This window comes from Oryzias latipes, chromosome 18 (genome assembly GCF_053564925.1).
Source record: "Oryzias latipes strain Hd-rR chromosome 18, Olatipes_Hd-rR_3.1".
NCBI lineage: Eukaryota > Metazoa > Chordata > Actinopteri > Beloniformes > Adrianichthyidae > Oryzias > Oryzias latipes.
The window spans coordinates 28,253,837-28,272,250 of NC_136254.1; the positions used below are offsets into that span (position 1 = coordinate 28,253,837).

The window sequence follows — 18,414 nt, forward strand, 5'->3', positions numbered from 1 at the left end:
GTTTTTGTTATACCTAAAAGCTAAGAACACATTTTTGGCATCAGTGCCATGCTTGATCTGATACTGGAAAAAACGACATAAAATATTTTTTGATGTCTTGAGGACATTGACATTTGTGTTGGAGACCTCTCCCTATAGTAATACAAAAACGTTTTTAAATTTATACGAGTGTATATCAAATAAATGTGGTTTTTTTTTTCCTGTTTCAGTTCCAAAGCACAGCTTCAGAGCAGCTGGTCAAGATGAAACCAGCATCACTCTACGGTGGAACAAAGTCAACAACAGTGTCAGCTTTGTTCTCCTGTTTAATGGCACAGAAACAAACATCAGTGCTCCAGCTGCAGATGACTCTGTAACTTACACAGTGTCATCTCTGACTGCTGCAACTAAATACACATTCACTCTCTTCTCTGTGTTTGACAATGTCAGAAGCAGTGGAATCAACATTGATGCAGTGACTGGTGAGACTTTAAAATTAAACTAACTTTTCTTGAACACAATTAGTAAATCTGCCCCAATACTGTTTTCTATTATAGACCTCTTGTGAATAATGTATTTACAAAAGAAAACATGTGAATGTAACAAAATATTGAAATGTTAATTGATATACAACAAACTTTTAGGTTGTTTGTGGCTTATTACTGTTCTCATAATCTCTAAGGTTTATCACAACTTCACACTTTTCTATTCTTGTTTTTCTTCTTCAGCTCCTCCAAATGCAGAAATATTCAGTTCAATTAAAAAAAATGAACTGTGTTTTAATTTACTTAAATATTTCTAGTAAAACAACATAAAAAAATACTTTAGGGTAAGTTATAATCTAAATTTTGTCTTTTGTTCTTTCAGCTCCTCAGAATCCCCAAAATATCAGGCAATCAACACAGAATGAGAGCAGCATCACTCTGCAGTGGAACAAAGTGAACAACGTCAGCTTTGTTCTTCAGCTTGATGGCACAGAAACCAGCATCACTGCCACAGATGGAGATGGACCAGTAACTTACACATTCTCATCCCTGACGGCTCAGACTAAATACACGGTTATTCTCTTCTCTGTGTTGGAGAACGTCAGAAGCAGCGGACAAAAACTCACAGTGGTCACTGGTAAGAACATAAAGCTTCACATTAGAACTGTTTCATCTTCAAAATGTATCCTTTTGAAATATCAATGCGATTTTTTTTAATATATTAAAAGAATGATGTTTTGTAATCTGCTAGAGACATCGCCATCTTCCTTTCTGTTTCAGCTCCTCCAAATGCCAAAAACTGTAAAGCATCAGGACAGAATGAGACGAGCATCACTCTGCAGTGGGATAAAGTGAACACCAATGTCAGCTTTGTTCTTCAGTTTAACGGCACAGAGACAAACATCAGTGCTCCAGCTGGAGATGCAGTGATCCACCACACCGTCTCATCTCTCACTGCTGGAACTAAATACACATTCACTCTGTTCTCTGTGTTTGAGAATGTCAGAAGTACTGGAGTGAACATCACAGCAGCAACCGGTAGGATTTTTAACTTTTTAATCTGTCAAATATGCTAAGAATTTACATGTTTACTTCAAACAATCCTTTATAATAATACTAGACCCTTTTAAACACAAAAAGAGCAAAGTATGTTTTGTTTTGTGAAACCGTCTACCAGAGTTATTCGTAATCAGAATATTTTAAAGGTGGATATTGTTTGATGTCATAAAAGTTTTAACTATTGCTGTTTTTTAATTTCATCACAAAACGATCCTCAACAACCAAAGGGCCTAGTAAGTCAACTATTAATTCTAACATTTCTTATCACTGTGTCCCTCGTTTAAACTATTTTTTACTTAAAAAGATCTTTTGTGTTTGTGAATCAGACTACGTAGTTGGATTGGAGATGGAACTTGAATCTGTTGGTGAGATGACTGAAGCTGAAATGCAGAGCGTCATTGAAGAGGTAACACTTCTACTTACTTTTAATAAAACTGCAAACAACAGATCTCAATAGACATACATTTGCATATTGTACATCATTTTACGCACTATTAATATTCAAATTGTGTGTTCATGTTTGTTTTTTTGTGTAGTTTCTGCAAACATATGGACTTTCACCAAATTCATTGTCTGTAAAAGTTAAATCTGTCCAACTGTGAGACAAGAGGAGGAGCTTTTTCTTTGAAGACAACAAAATACGGAGAGTGTATGGAACACACTATGAGTGTATAAGTCTTATGTCTATATAGATACTGGTGTGTGTTATGATAAAGCTTGTGTGTAATTGAAGAGTTTATAAGTTCCATCAGGAGTAAAATTTTATTTACCTCTCTATTCCTGCACAGCTTTTGAGCCACCTATAGTATAAAAAAGCTCAATAAATAAATATTGTCTAAACAATGTGAAGTGCTTCAGAAATAAAGCTGATTGATGCTCTTAATGTCAAACACACTAAATGCATTTTAAAATATGGTTTTTGTTTGCTTCAAGATTAATTTCTACCTTTTTTGATCCAATCTGAAACCTCCTTATAGCATGATTACATCATTTTTTTGCAACTTCAAATGTCTTTGCTTGCTTTTAACATTTTTATGTATTGCATTCATATATAAACTCCTTTAAAAATAATAATTTAGTGTAAAATCTAACCACGTTACACACAAAAGAAGAACTTTATCACTATAAATGTATTTCTCTATGCATTTTATTTACTTATTGATTATCCAGTGGATCAGAAATATCCCAATATATTTAATGAAGGATTTCTTAGTCTGAATATTAAGATAACCTTTTACCTCTAAAGCCCATCTCCAGTCATCTAGATCTATTTAAAAGTATTTCCAGTGGTCTTTGATGCTTTTTTTAGCAACAACAACAACAACTGTCATTTTCTAGGACATAGTTTCTTCAGAGCTTCAGGAGTTCGTTGTGAGTTTTGAGACTATTGGCAGAGTGTAAGCCACCACATTTTCCATCATCTCTTTGTTTACACTCTGTCCCGCTATCTTCCAGATGACACATTTATTTTTACCAGCTATCCAGCTGTAAAGTTTGAATGCAGATGGCAGCTCAGACGAGGAAAACTAATACGTTCATGGATCTATTTGTGTACAATTGATTGCATTGGAATGGAGCAGAGCAGGGAGCTTGTGGCCTTTTCAGTTCAGTTTTTTCAAACAGCTTTTTTTTTCATCTGCTCCGGTTTCATTATGATTTGTGAAAGAAACTCAGAAATACAGTTTTAATCTTAATTTTTTGTTTTGCTCTCCATCATGAAAAATGCTACAAGAACACATTAAAAATTATCTTTGGAGTGACTCTTTAAATACATTTCTTCATGTGGGTTTAGGTTTTTTTTATGAATGTAAATCTGCTGAATTGTGGAGTTTTAATTACTTTCAAATAAAAATTTCTTAGACAAATGTAACGTTTTGATTTTTCATTTTAGATCTTCACAGTTCCATTGTTTGGTTAGATACAAATTATGTAACTGTATTATATTGTGTATAAATGACCATGTTCAGTTAAAACCAACTTTTAGCTCGACCTAAACATAACATTTGAACAGCGCCACAATAATGCAATGTCTTTAATATAATAAAAGACTTATTCATTCAGGATGGCTCCAAAGCAAAACATTTTTAAAAGGCTTACCTGGGTAATTTTTATTTTTTCATTTTTGTATTTTTTTGTTTGAAGTTCAGATGAATCTTTTTTGGCTACATTCATTTAAGGTGAAGCTTCTTACATTTAACTGGTATCAGAGCTGCAAAGACCATAAAGGAGGATGTCAGAAGGCTAAAAAATGACTAGGTTCAATTAGAAAAACAGAGTGGAGATTCGATCTATTTTGACATGCAGTTGTATCTTGTGGTGTAATGCAAAGTTAAAAATTGTTGAAGTCTGTGGGCAGGACCACACCCCCACCTCCTGAAACCCACCCCTCCATAACTATACAGGTCTAGTACAATAAGATTTAGGGATAACCATGTCATGACTAGAACACGGGACGGACCCAGATGCTGAAACAGGTGAGAGGTAAGTAAGATGTTTATTAGAGTTCTTGTTGGTTCCTGGCGAGGATGTGGGTAACATGGCTGCAGCTCTTGATTGAAGACTCTGGTACCGTTCGTGTGGGACTTGAAGAGCGAGGGACCAAACAGAGCTCGTGGCTTGAGTTCTGGGTGCGTGGCGTGGCTGGAGATCTTGAGAGCAGTGGCTTGATGCGTGGCGTGGCTGGAAATCTAGATGAGCACAGAGACTGTGGCTCACATTCACCGGCTTCTGCTGCTCGAGGTGGTAAGGTTCAGGTGACACTCTTGGCATTAGGTGAAAACCTGAAGTGCAGAGAACAGACAAGTGTAGCTCAGGACGACACAAGGAGCTAGACGCAGTGAGCTTCTGGAGACTAAGCACCATCAGGGTTAACGGACCGGCAAAGAATGATGAAGCTGGGTCTCCTTAAGTAGCAGGTGTCTGATGAGTAGAGTGGTCACAGCTGAGGGTGATGAGCAGCAGAGCTGGAGGGGGAGGAGTCTGACAGGCCACCATGACAAACCACACATTTTTGTTTCATTGTCTGGAATAAAAAAAAAAATTAAAGTCCAGATAATTATTTAACACAATTGGCAGTAAGTAAAATGTGTTCTTTGCATTTTAGCCATCCACTGAAGAGCAGTGACCTCCAAAACCATTTATGACTTCACCCACCCCAATGTAGCCCCTAATGCTGAGTGTCAAGCAGGCTGGATAAGGCTCCCTGCCACAGGCCTTTTGGGTTGGTTTTGTTCTTCATTCATTACTAATAAAGTTTATTGAAGAAGAGCACATTTTTGGATGTTTTGCTTTGAATGACTGCAAACATGACGGTTGTAATCTTATTAAAAAATTATTCAGTGTTGGACTTTCATTCAAAAACATGAAGTAATAATTAGTGGAATGCTGAACACATCTTTATTTAGACTGACAGACTTCTAAAACACAAAGAAGTAGATAAGGAGGACTTGTATAACAGAGTGACAGAGATTTTGTTCAGAAGGAGAGAGGAATATACTTTATTTACGAGTAAAGGTTTGACCAGTGTTTGTGTGTGTGTGCAATGGCAGACTTAGCAGTTTGGGGGCCCCGGACGAACAATGAAATGGGGTCCTCTGCAGCGGTTGTATTATTTTTTTTTAAAATCCTTAATTGTAGTTAACAATAGTTAACAGTATTTTTATTCTGTGTTTTTCTATCTTTCTGTCGTTGCACTTTTGGAGGTTCGGCAACAAATATCTTGCTTTCTCTTTGCCTTTTCCTCTTTTAACAGCCCCTAGGATAACTTTGCTTCATTTTACCTCTTTTTAAAAATTGTTTTGAATCATCTAATCTAATGTAATTATGGTCTTCCAGCCTAAAATTCATCCAAAGACCACCTGTTTTCCTATTTTCCTGCCTCATTATATCTTTTCAGTGCAGCTTCACCTCAGATATGAGCACTAAATAAATGAAATACATGTCCTATCATTTAGAAAGGGAGGACATGGAATAAAAATGTCTAGAATGTTAAAAAAAAAAAGCTTTACATCATTAGCATACGCAGAGCAAATAATAAACCTGACTTTACGATTCACTTTTGCTGCAGAGCTTGCAGCCACGGCTGTTCAACAAACAGGCAGCACCAAGAGCAAATCATTTTGAAAGACATTTCTTAATCAATAATCAACATTTACTAGAACTCTTATTATAGTTGAAAAAGAAAACTTACTCACTAACAACATAAAGAAACTGAGTAGGACAGCAGCAGGAACAGAGTTGTTGGATAGTTTAACAAAACATTTTTTTGGGGAAAAATAGATTTTTTACTTTTTTCAATTAAATTTCGAATTAATTTTATTTCTATAGCACCTTTCATGTTAAAAAAAACAGCTCAAGGTGCTGTACATAAAAACAAACAGGGATGCAAAAACACAAATGCAAAAAGTAATTAAATAAGCCCTCATAATAAAATACAAAAAACAAGCACAAATAAAAAAGAAATTACTTGAGAGATAAAAACCTTAAGAAGAGAGAACCCAGAAGGTGCCGTCTGTTCTGTCCTCCTGTTGGCCTGGGTGTCAGCACAGACACAAACACCCCAGCCAATGGTGAGAAAACCCTCATAAACCGTCTATGTGATAAAGTAGTTTCTCTTTCGGCTTTTCCCATCAGGGGTCGCCACAGCGAACGAGTCGCATGGTAAACTTGGCAATGTTTTACGCCGGATGCCCTTCCTGACTCAACCCTCTCAAAGCAACCGGGTTTAAGACCGGCACAGAAGTAGAGAAGGGAATAAAAGTGATAAATAGAAAAGTTAAAATATAAAAACAGCTAAAATATAAAAAATTAAAGTAAGTTAATGCGTAAAAAGTCTAAAACACCTGAAATATAAAAAGAATACGGTCAGATGTTAAGACTAAAAATAAATAAATAATAATAACAATAATAATAATAATAAAAAACACACATTCTTTTATTTTATTTTATTTCACCTTTATTTTTGGAAGGAACACTTGTACCATGTTCAATGGAATGTTTTCAAGTTTCCAAGAAACACTTTCAAGGATGTGTAACCAAAGTTGGCACAAAATAGCATGCAGAGGTTTTGGAACCTGATTTGCTCACGTAGAAGGTTGAAGGTTTTACCTTCATTTTGAAATCCGCCTTGAGGAGAAAATAAAATCGTTGCTCTTTGTTGAATGCCAGTAAATGCTGCACGAACAAAAAATAATGCTGGTGGTTGTACAGCCAGGATTTAAGCAAGGTTGAAGGAAAAGAAATGCAGCTGATGGTACAAAAATTTACCTGTTGAACTTGTTCTGTAGAGTTTAACAATGGCTGGGATCTAATGGTCGCGTTTTGACATTTAATCCAAAATAAAATAATTATTTGCCTTTTTCATGAACTTATACATTCTTTTGTTTTCAGAAAAGCCAAAATGTGCTGAAATCTGCATAAAAACAACAGATCTTTTCTCTCTCTCTCTCTTCTGGCCTGATCAGCATCAGAGTGAGGAAGAAAGATGGATTTATGTGACTTTGAACGTGGCATCGTTGTTGGTGCCAGATGACCTGGACTAAAATAAGGTTTCTTGTTAAATAAAAAGTAACAAAATAAAAGATGCAACAGGAATGAAAGATTAAGCTTATAAATAGAAAAGTTTAACGCTGTTTTAACAGTTTCAGTACACATGCATACAGATAAAATATTGTGATCACTTTAAAACTGGTTTGACCTGTAAAACACTTACTGGAAAGTTTGTTTGTATAAGGTTTGCTGCTTCTTGACTGTGTAAGGAATGTGGTCTTAGGCTTTTTGTCATTTATGTTTTCTTTGTTGTCGTAATTTTCTGTTTTTAAATTGGTATCTTTCCATTTTCATTTGATTATCACCTTCAGCTGTTTCTATGTAAATTGTTGCCGTCTCATCCAGCCTTCGCAGATTTGGATCGTTCGGATCGTTTCAATGTGCAGTTGGGAAATGAAAATATAAACAAGAGTCTGGATGGATTTTCAAACCTTTTGCAAAAGGGGAGAAATTAAGAAAAAAAAATTAGGCATTGTGGTTGTCCGCTCTCTCCGTCCTCAACGCAGAAAGGTTTTTGGTTTTTGTTTTTATCCATCAGGGCAAAAATGTAAAACGGCATTATACTGATGTGTGTTTGTCTAGTCTGCATTGTAGGTGTTGTAGCTCCATAAACACTCAAGTCACAGACTTACCAAAGGCCTGAAAAAGCATTTCACAAAAACACCACAAAATGTATAACCTCACAAATGCTGAACTCAAACCCATTAAAGTACCACCAATGGGGGGTTTGACAGAAGAGTCATCGCACCCTAAAGTTACAGCTCAACTATCTCATAAATACCTGAAAAAGGAAGACCATGATGAAGAAGACAGAGAACTGATGATGCAGCTGCTTGGGTCAGCTGGTCCATCAGAAGAATAATGGAAAGAAAGCAAAGAAGGGGAAGAGAAAAGAAGTCAATTAAGGCCTTCGCCAGGGGATGGTCAGTCTGTTTACAACCATGATGGAGAGTAATCTGAATGTATTCTAGGGTAGCCATGTCCTCCCCCACAACCGTGATGCGATGAGTTTCCGCTGTGGGAGAAAACCAGGCCTGGGGTGTCTGAGTGGGAGTCCAATCCGTTTGGGCCAAGACTCGTCTTAACACTCTGCCTAATTTTTTAGACTGACCATGGATATTTGCGATGCAATGCGAGGGAAATGTGGGGCATATTATCTGCCGACATCATAAAGCACACCTTTTGAGAGGATGTGAGCAGAGCGTCTGCTCCCAACCCATCATAAATATGTTGTGTATCGATCTGTCATTGCTGTCCTTCTATTTGGGCTTCAAAGACTTCTCGGTACCAGGTTTTCTCATTATTGTAGCAGGATGATGCAGAACAGCTGCAGGCAATCCCCCTGACTACCTGGGAGCAGTTTAAAAATGGTTTGGCCCATCACTTGAGCACTTGGTGTCTGGTGCTCAAACCCCGCCCATTTCCTGGTGGCTAACCCTCTGTGCTTCCAGGTAAGTGCGGTGGTGCCGTCTCTGAATCTGCTTTAGATTGTGCTAAACAAATTGTTCTTTAGCTAAAAAAGAAAAGAGCTCTGGCACCCGGAGCTCCCCTCTACACCCCAGTGAGCTTAAGGTGTGGATGAGCTTCTCCTCACTGCTCAGGATATCAGATTGTTTGGTCTGAGCCTCTGCCTGTTTTTACATTTTATTGTGTTTTAACCAATTTTTGTTTGTATTTAGGGGCAGCAGAGGCACACTGCTGCTTTTGTTTGGCCTTCCTGATTGTTTTTTTTTTTTTTTTTTTTTTTTTTAAATCACACAGCAGTTGTACCTTGCTCCACCCAGTGGCTGCTAGCTCTAAGCCTCAGTAATCGAGCTCCTGCCAGTGGGTTTCAGGCCGCACTCCGACCCCGGACCTTCATATTCCTGTCATTGATTGAGATTCTGGCTGAAAATGCTTTACAGAACACCCATCCCATCCTCCCCCAGGATACAGTTCAGTTTCATGTGCATTCTCACCTCAAATAATGAAAGGAGTCACACCCTGCTAAACTGTGCTGATGTTTTTTTTTTTTTTTTTTTTTTTCCAGCTGACCCAGTGTTTGCATTTTACTTTATAAAGATTGCAGCAACAAAAAAATACCTCAATGCAATCCAATCAAAAAAGATGCCAAGATAAAAAATGTGGAGTTAAATGTGTCCAGTGTGCTTGTCATTGTTTCGTAAATCCTTGTATGTTTTCTATAACCTCATATTTGTATTTTTGACAGGTTATAAAATTTCCCTTTCAAAATAAAGAAATGTAATAATTTGATATCAAAGTAGAGAGCAGCTTATGAAGTGTGGTGCATTCTCGTGTATTAACCTCGAAAGAGGAGGAAACTTTAATCAAAAAAAGTTGTAAAAGTTCATTTTCTTTTTGAAGCATGACTTTTTCATGCAACAATCTGTAGCAGGATGATGCTGCACAGCTGCAGACAACCCCCTGACCACCTGGGAACAGTATTAAAAATGGTTTGGCCCAAAACCTGGGCACTTTTTGTGCCGCGCTAGAATCCCACCCATTTCCTGGTAGCTAACTCTGTGGGCTTCCTGCTGGAAAAAAAAATCTGGCATCTGGGGCTCCCCTCTTCGCCCAAGCGAGATTAAGGTGTGGATGACTTTCTCCTCACAGCTCAGGGGCATCAGAGGCACCACTGCTGCTTTGTTTGGCTTCGCTTTGATTTGACTGCATAGCCGTTGCAGCTTGCGGCCGCTAGTTTCAGCCAGTGGGCACCAGCTCTACCTGTCTGCCCCCTTTTATGCACTCCTCTCAGCAGCGGGGCATAGGGTGTCTGGAGATCCTGGGTGTGGTTGGCTACAACTGTAGCTCTTAGCTGCAAACTCCGAGCCACGGTGCTCCAGCTACTGTCGCTGGGCTTCAGACTGCAATTGGTGAGCTTGGACACTGTTCCTCTTCACTCCTGGAGGCCACTGTCTCCCAAGGTTTGTTGGATTTAGGACCTGCCGAGAGGACCTGTAACAGATGTGCTAGGCTTTATTTGAGACCTTTGTGAGTGTGTAAGGCCGAGCACTGATTGCTGTTTTAAGCTGCCCTAACATCACATTGGCCACTCCTGTTTTATTTTCTCTCCCCCCTTCTTTTTAGGGCCAGGTGCTTAGGCGAGCGTGTCAGGCGACATCATCTGTGGGTTCTGGTGTGGATTCCATTCCTTAACGTGTGTAAATGCCACAGAATGGGGTGTCTTCCCCTTTTTTTTTTATCTTTGTGAATTACCTCCACGTGAGCCGGTCCAGGGCTCTGTTGGTAAGGCTCGGCCCAGAAGGGTCTCCTCCACAATCTTTCCCTCCCCAGTGTGATTGTGTCCTTTTTATTTTTTTAATCCATTTTAGCCTTAATAAATTACTTTGAACTGGTACCACATCTTGGCCTTATTTTGAAAACAATCTGCGTACGTTTTATTGTCGAAACGCCTTTGGGTTTCCTAGAACTGCTACTCGAGGTGGCATTGTCGTCTCGATTTGTCTGACACAAGGTTGCTTTTTTGGCAGAATCGCTCAAAGTGTCTGGCCAAGGCGTGCGTTCCAAGTTTGTTTTCTGTTTACTTTTCTTTTTTTACTTAAGCTAAACAAAACATAAGTGGGCTCCATTTAAGATATCGTAATCTTGTAATTGGTTCCAGTTACGAGCCACCAAAGGACTCTCTGTCTCTTATGTCGGCTATTTAGAGCTGGAGGTTAAGCTCTGCGGCAAGTCCATATCATAATGTGAGCTATTGGTAGTTAAGGAGGTCCCTGGGGATGGTGGTTCCTGAGCTCCAGGAATTCTAGGAATTGATCATTCACCGGTGCCACATTGAACTGTTTAATCAGCATGGCCAGGCCCTGTTTGAATTACCAGGAGTCTTTGGAGCCCCAAATCCTGTTGTGGCGGCATTGCAGCAGTGTCAGCAGGTGGGTGAACCAGGCTCCCCAAAAACCTTTAAGGTCAGGCTACGTGGCCGGAGGGGTCATTGGATTCCTTGTAGGGCAATTAAATGTATTGCTGCCACTTGCTCTGAGCAGTGTGCAGTACCCACCATGTTACTCCAACCTCTGGATTTTGGCATGCCTGGTGATCTTCTGGTGTTATTTGTGGTGGAGAGAGGGACAGCCTATGTCCCCATTATTGATGTGGGCTCCCCAGGTATGTGATTTTACTCACTCACAGTGACGGGCACCTTGTGGTGAGTTTACCTGGGGGAGTCACTGAGGTGGCTGATGTAGACACCAAACATGCAGAAATGGTAACCCTGGATCAGCCCAACAGAGGTTCCTTGTAACTGTAAAGAAACAAGTCTTTGTTGCAATTCTGATTGGATTGAAAATACTCCTGTAAAAACAGAGATGAGTTGTTGCTTGTCATGTTTTTCTAAGTTTAATTATTCTCAGCCCCGTTCGAACATGAGATATGAAAAGGTGAACAGTCATTGACAGAAAAGAAACATCATACAACCGGTTTATAGGTGATGAATGGTTAGCACTGTAATTTTAAATACAAAATATAAAGCGTATATTGGTATATTGGTTGGGCGATGTCCCTTAAATTGGCAGTTGCCTGTGTTTGCAATAAACTATCAGGATGGACGATTATATCATCGGGGGGGGGTTAATTTTTCGTTATAATTGTTATTCATTATTTTACTTTGTTACTTTATTTATTTTATTTCCCAACTAATGACTCATCCGCGATGATCCAGTATATACTGAGGGAAGTGACTTTAACAAAAAAAATAACAACTAAGAAAGAAGTAGTCCCCTCCCGCACTTAACTAGTCAAGTGGACCGGTGGAGCGCGGACTTACAGCTTTGTGTTTGACGGGAAGGGGGGATGCGTTGTTACGTGTGGGGAAACTTAGGACTGCGATCCGTCCCGCAGCTCTAGGTGAATGAGCATCCGACCTCAGGAGAACCGGGTCTAAAAGTGTGTGTCCGGGCAGAGCTCGGACCGTCAGCACACACAGCGGCTTTGTTTGGGGCGGTGTGTGAGCTTCAAGCAGAAATGTCGCTCACTCCGTTCAAACAATCAGGTGGATTTGTGTTTCCAGTCATGTCCCGACTAAATAAAGGCTGATGTTATTCCGACATCTTTACGTGCAGCCAAGATGCAGATTGCAGCATTTCCCCCATGGATTTTATGTTAATCAAAGGCTAAATGTTGTTAGCCCGTGTTAGCCTCTCCTAACCCTGGCTTCTTTCCGGCTCAGTTGTTCAACAGAAAAATCACTGACCACACGGATTAAAATTAAAATGATGAGCGAACAGGCGCTTCATAATAACCGTAAAATTAATAAAAGCACGTTTAAAAGATCATCTCGTATATTACCGAGCTGACATATCTATGAATATAGCCGCTCCGCGGAATTCACTTCCTCTTAATTCAAACCCTATTGCGCATGTGCGAATGATATATTCCGACCGAAAGTGTGAACCTATGTGAACCTTTGTTATATTCTGAAAACATTTTTCTGGGCCCATGTACATGGTTGAATTCTAATAAAACATTGATCCGATCAAGATATTTTGCACATGTAACAGCAGCTTATGGTGTCGACTCGCAGCGTGGCGGGGGCGTGGCATCACGATGGTGTTTCTCCATCGTGAGGTCAGTCACCCATCACGCTGGAAGATGCTATCGTCCATGGGCACAACCCTAATTGGTAGGTATTTTTTTTTCTTTTGCATGTCTCCAGACTTTTATTTAAAATTATCAAATGCATATCATTTAAATAATTAAGACCATGGAGTTTAAAAATGTGCTTCTTCTGCCAAGGTTGCGATCATGGATCTCTGGCTGTTTGTTTGTGTGCCAACAGGTTTGTTTTTAATTTAAATCTTTTTAATATAAATTGTCCTTTTTAAGATTAAGCAGAAGCAGATAGTATTTATTTTTAAATTAGCAATACTTAATGAAATATATCATTATAGATGACATTTCTTTTCTTATGTACAGTGCATACTTTTACACTTTATTTAACTTTTTAAACTATGTAAACACTTATCTGTAATTTTGAGTTTGTGAAGTAAGCTTTTGTGAACAATAGTAAAACATAATGCCCAGAAATAGAAATAAATACAATTTTCTCTTTGAGAAAGTTGATAAAAAAAAGTGTGGCGGTTGCCAATAGCTTCTGCATTATATTTATAGATCCGTAGACAGCTTATGACAGGATACAAAGAGGAGCGCTGGCTTTGTTTGAGAAAGTCTGGAGTACATTTTAATTGTGCAGGAAATGTATAACTGTTGGAGACTGGTGCAGTAGGTGTGATCTTTAGTCCAGTCCCACCTGATGTCCCACCACTGCCAGGTGTTGACCCAGTTGAACGGGTGCTGCGTGTTAATAAGTTGTCTGGTCTCATCGAGGTTTGTAGAATGAAGCGAATGTATCTTAATGTGAGCGCAGGTGTGTCTCGCAGTTCCCCTTGAGGCTCATACGGCCACCTTCAGGGATGCTTTGAAACAGTTGCGTACCATTGTTGTGCATGTAGTAAGTGTATCAGAAAATATTTGTATGGCTTTCAAGTTGCACTTACATTTGACATAGCAGGGATTTTGCCAAACGGTACCTTTACACCACACTCATTAGTAAGGTATGGCCCCTTACTGACCACATACTGGGTGTACAGGTGTTGCGTAACTTCCCCTAAGACGCCTATGGAATGTCCACACAAACCACATTCTGGTGAAGCAGGATGTCATGTATGGATTTTTTAATATTTTTTTAATCCCCACCAGTCCCACAGTCTGCACTAATAGCCTGTTAGTGCTGTTCACTGATAAGTGCGCCCTCCTTGTGCACAGCCTTCCTAACCTTTGCGAGTTACATAAGTGTTCAGTACGACCTGTCGCTCTGTGTGTGCTCGTGAAAAGAAAATGCGTATAAACTCATCGTATCGTTTGATCAACATGGCTTTGGTCAACTCTCCTACGCTGCTTTTGTGGAAGAACTGAAACGTGTATTTGACCACCCAGTGAGAGGAAGTGACCCCGTCAGGCAAATTATGACCATCAGACAAGGAGCCAGGAGCGTAGCTGAGTACTCTGTAGCCCTCTAGACTGTGGCTGCAGAACTAGGCTGGAATGGAGAGGCACTAAAGGCAATGTTCATCAACGGCCCTAATGGGCAGTTAAAGGGTGAGCTGGCAACTAGAGATCCACCCACAACTCTGAATGAGTTAATCTCCCTAGCCATAAGGTTGGACAACCGGCTGAGAGACAGAGCGAGAGAACAAGGACCCAGTCTCCGGTCGATGCCCTCTTTAAATCCGCCATCTCCTCTTCCATTAATTCAAAGTGCTAGCCCTCCGTCTGAGGAGCCTACGCAACTGGGCCGAGCTCGCCTCTCCGCAGAGGAACGTCAGCGACGGATCTCCACCGGTGCGTGCCTCTACTGTGGGACCTCTGGACATGTCATTGCCACCTGTCCTTTCTGGCCAAAAGACAGATGTCGTCAGTAGCGGTGGGAGTATTGATGGCCACAACACCTTCTGTTAACATCCCCCACCCTGGAACCATTCTCACAGCTACATTTTGTGTTGGCCGGTCCTCTTTTCCAGTCTAGGCATTGGTGGACTCAGGAGCAGAGGCAAATTTCCTCGACCACACAATGGCATCCCAGGTTGGTCTTTCACTAGAGACTCTCCCTTCTCCCATTGTTGCTCAGGCTTTGGATGGACGGGTTCTGTACCGGATTACTGAATGCTTTGCCCCAGTCAAGCTCTGCATCTCCGATAACCACCATGAACAGCTCCGGTTTCTGATTGTCACCTTCCCCGATTCTCCAGTCATCCTTGGGCATCTGTGGTTGTCTCTGCATAACCCCCACATTGACTGGACATCTGGAAGCATTCTGAATTTTGGCCGTTCCTGCCATACCTCCTGCCTCCGCTCTGCTGTTCCCTGAGGACCTCCAGCTTCTCCCCATCCTGCTCCACCTGATCTGTCAGCAACCCAAAAAGCCTACATTGGCTTCCTCATTTTGGCAGGAATTCAGACCACACCCCGAGAAATGTCAAAGTTCTCATGGGAATAGTTGTTTTCCCCACCCCCTGTTATGTATCAACTCAAAAGTATCAACTCTGCACCTGCAGGTGTGGGGATGTTTGGTCTCACACACAGACAGACAAGTTCTACACAGCTTAAACAGCCTGGGGTCCAATTGACCCCCTAGGAACACCAATGTATACAATATGTGTTTAGCACATTGGAAAAATTATCATGATAATTTTATGCTTAATTAGTTGTCCCCGTCAAATTAGGAAAAGTCATGAAACATGAAGTAAAAAGAAAAAGGCTAACTATTGTTTTTTTGATGACAAACATTGAATTTGGGTCAAAATGCCCCAAGGTTATTAAGAGGGTTAAAAGCAGAGCAGACCAACAAATATTCAGCTCAGCACCTATACAAACAATTCACAGCTAAAAGTGTTGATATATAAGCAAGAAAAAACTGTTTTATTATTTCAGTAAATATGGCTTTACAGCTTCCTTTTTTTGATCACTGAGCTTTTTTCTCGTAATCCTTCGACAGCACAAGTTTGCCTAAAAAAGGTTTCACGTTGAATTTCTTCTTCTTTTTTTTTTAATCTGTCTATAGGACAAAAAATTTAGAATGTATTCTAATGTGCCTTTTGAATTTGACATTCAGACAGGCACTGAATTGGCTGGGATTTGGATTAACACAGCTACCATTTCAATGGGATGTTTTCAATATTCCATAAAACAATTTCAAGGATATTTAACATAGTTGGCACAAAAAAGTACGCAGAGAATTTGCAACCTGATTTTTTTTTTTCTTGGAACCCGATTTGCTCACGTGGAAGGTTGAAGGTTTTACCTTCATTTTGAAATCAACCTTGAGGAGAAATTAAAAGCGTTGCTCATTGTCGAATACCAGTAAATGCTGCACAAACAAAACATAATGCTGGTGGTTGTGCAACTAGGATTTAATCAAGGTTAAAGGAAAAGATATGCAGCTGAAGGCACAAAGATTCAGCTGTTGAACTTCTTCCAATCCTCTCTTGTTGCTTGGATCTCCAGTGCAAACTGAAAAACAAAAAGATGGATTTTCTTGACTTTGAACTTGGCATCGTTGTTGGTGCCAGATGGCCTTGTCTGAGTCTTTCAGAAACTGCTGATCTGTTGGGATTTTCACACACAACCAAATCTAGTATTTACACAGAATGGTCCCAAAAAGAGAAAATTTCAAGTTTGGGCAGCAGAAATGCCTGGTTGATGCCAGAGGTCAGAGAACGGCCAGACACCTTTCATTGCCATTTACAAATGAAGTTGCTTGTTAAATAAAAAATGACAAAATTAAAAATCCAACAGGAATGAATGATTAAGCTTTCAAATAGAAAAGAACATGAGAAAATAAACCATTATACAGTTCTACAAATTTAATGCCATTTTGAGAGATAGTTTCAGTTCACCTGCATACAAATTAAATATTGTAGTGATCATCACTAAAACTGGTTAAACCTGTAAAATACGTACTGTCAGGTTTGTGTGCTTGATGAGGTTGGCTGCTTCTTGATCGTGATGAATGTGCCCTTCAGTTTTTTGTTCTGTTCTGTTTTCTTTGTTTCTGTAACTTTCTGTTTTCAACCTTTTTTTGTCCTTGTTTCACAGTTTGTCCATGTTTAAGTTTGTTTATTGAAGTTTTAAGATCCTTTCATCAAGCCTTTTGTAGTTTGGACCTGTACACCACCTGTCTGTCACAGTTTGTTTACAATATTTCCAACCGTATCTCTTTATCTTTTTGCAGTGGGAGTGCATTTTAGACTTAGTTCTTGTGTTAAGATGCAACATGAGGGTAGATTCCATTTAGTCTCACCAAGAACAAAGTGTCATAAGAGTGACACAAGTGAGAATCAGCAAGAAGATCATTAAATGCAAAATTTCTAAAATTCAAGAACTAAAGTAAAACACTAAAGATGCATTTATTTATTTTGTATGTAATTAAAATTATGTATTTTTATTTTTTGTAGACCATTCTGGCAGATGGGCTATATAGGTTTAGTTGTATAACAGTTTATGCAAACTTTAATCAATTTCAATTTTCCATTTTATTTATGTAGTCCAAATTGATAACAACATTTGCGCTATACGCCATCTCGATGGGCTTCGTATCAGTAATTGAAAAAGTAAAACATAAAATAAATAGGATCATGAATACATAGAATTCAATAGGAAAATACTAAATTGAACTAACTAAACAGACTAAACTAAACTGGCATCCCTGCCCTAGACCCTCCTTCGCGGTAAAAAAAAAAAAAGGATTCTGGAAAAAATGAAGAAATCTCAGGGGTGTCCACATGAAGGAGGGATCCTCCCCTCAGGACGGACAGGCAATGTACCAGAACCCAGAACTTTTTCAAATTTTGCTAAAGGAAAAAAAAGACAATTTTAGCATAGTGACAAAAATACATATTTTAGTCAGACAACTCATGCAGTAAAGAAGATTTCTTCCATATTTCTTTTAGTTTGGCATAAGGCTCCGCTCAGATACATAAAACGAAGGTCTCCATAGCAAACTTTGGGCATTAAACTACTCCTAACGGAGCTCATAGGTGGAAGCCGGGGAGGAGGGTGGGGTGACAAATACAGAGCTCGCGGAAATTGAAGAAGAGGGATTGGACCGCACACCTGGAACTCAAATAGGACGCTGACCAGGTGAGTTGATTAGACTGAACCGCCCTCAGGGAGGAGTAACCAGGCAAACACCCTGCTCGAGTTGCCTGCCTGAAATACTCCCAGGTTAGTTCACTTAACAACAAAATAATGAATTGTTAAATTATAGCCGTTTTAATTGAAAGACTTGAGTTTTTCATGCAGTTTGTGGAGTAATATGCAGATAAGCATTTTAGCTACACAGCAGTATAAATATTAAAGGCAAATCCAAAAGACAGACAAAGTATGATCAAAGTAATTATAATTATTTTTAACAAATCCAAAATAAAATTGCAGGCAAAGGACTCTAATCACACACTCAACTAAACAGACGTAGTTTTTATCGTTTTAAATACAGTTCAATTTAATTGCCTCTTAATGCTAAAAGTTCTATAAAATTCCATCAAAATTAAATGAATAAAAAATACATAAAAACTGAGTGTAGACCTTTTTTTTTGTTCATTTGCTTATTTTATATTTTTCTTGTTCCTCATCTTTTAACTGGCCATCAATCCAATTTAACCCACTCAGAGTTCTTGGTCCTTAGTAACTGTTCTGATCGCTGGCATTTAACTCCTTCATGCCTGAATTTATTTCCAATTATATAAGAAAATATTCTTCAGTGTTTTTCCGTTCAAGGTGAACAGAGGAGTCCACCTGTGCTGACCTGATTTCTTTTTTTCTGCTGACACAG

General features: G+C 39.3%; 1 protein-coding gene and 2 long non-coding RNA genes across 3 annotated transcripts in view; all 3 read left to right on the plus strand.

Annotated features, from left to right (window-relative positions):
- LOC111949209 (receptor-type tyrosine-protein phosphatase H-like) overlaps positions 1 to 18,414 on the plus strand; it is a 76,053-nt gene that overhangs the window by 1,089 nt on the left and 56,550 nt on the right. Inside the window, exons 3-4 of the mRNA XM_078936256.1 lie at positions 210 to 461; positions 847 to 1,101. Of these exons, the coding sequence (XP_078792382.1) occupies positions 210 to 461; positions 847 to 1,101 (507 nt within the window). The remainder of the gene's footprint in view (positions 1 to 209; positions 462 to 846; positions 1,102 to 18,414) is intronic.
- On the plus strand, positions 1,722 to 2,149 carry LOC144987181 (uncharacterized). Its single transcript, XR_013651052.1, has 3 exons — positions 1,722 to 1,756; positions 1,850 to 1,929; positions 2,060 to 2,149. It is a non-coding gene; the product is annotated as an uncharacterized LOC144987181 (long non-coding RNA).
- Positions 8,461 to 9,330, plus strand: LOC111949215 (uncharacterized). The gene is made up of 3 exons (XR_013651136.1): positions 8,461 to 8,521; positions 8,832 to 9,004; positions 9,100 to 9,330. It is a non-coding gene; the product is annotated as an uncharacterized LOC111949215 (long non-coding RNA).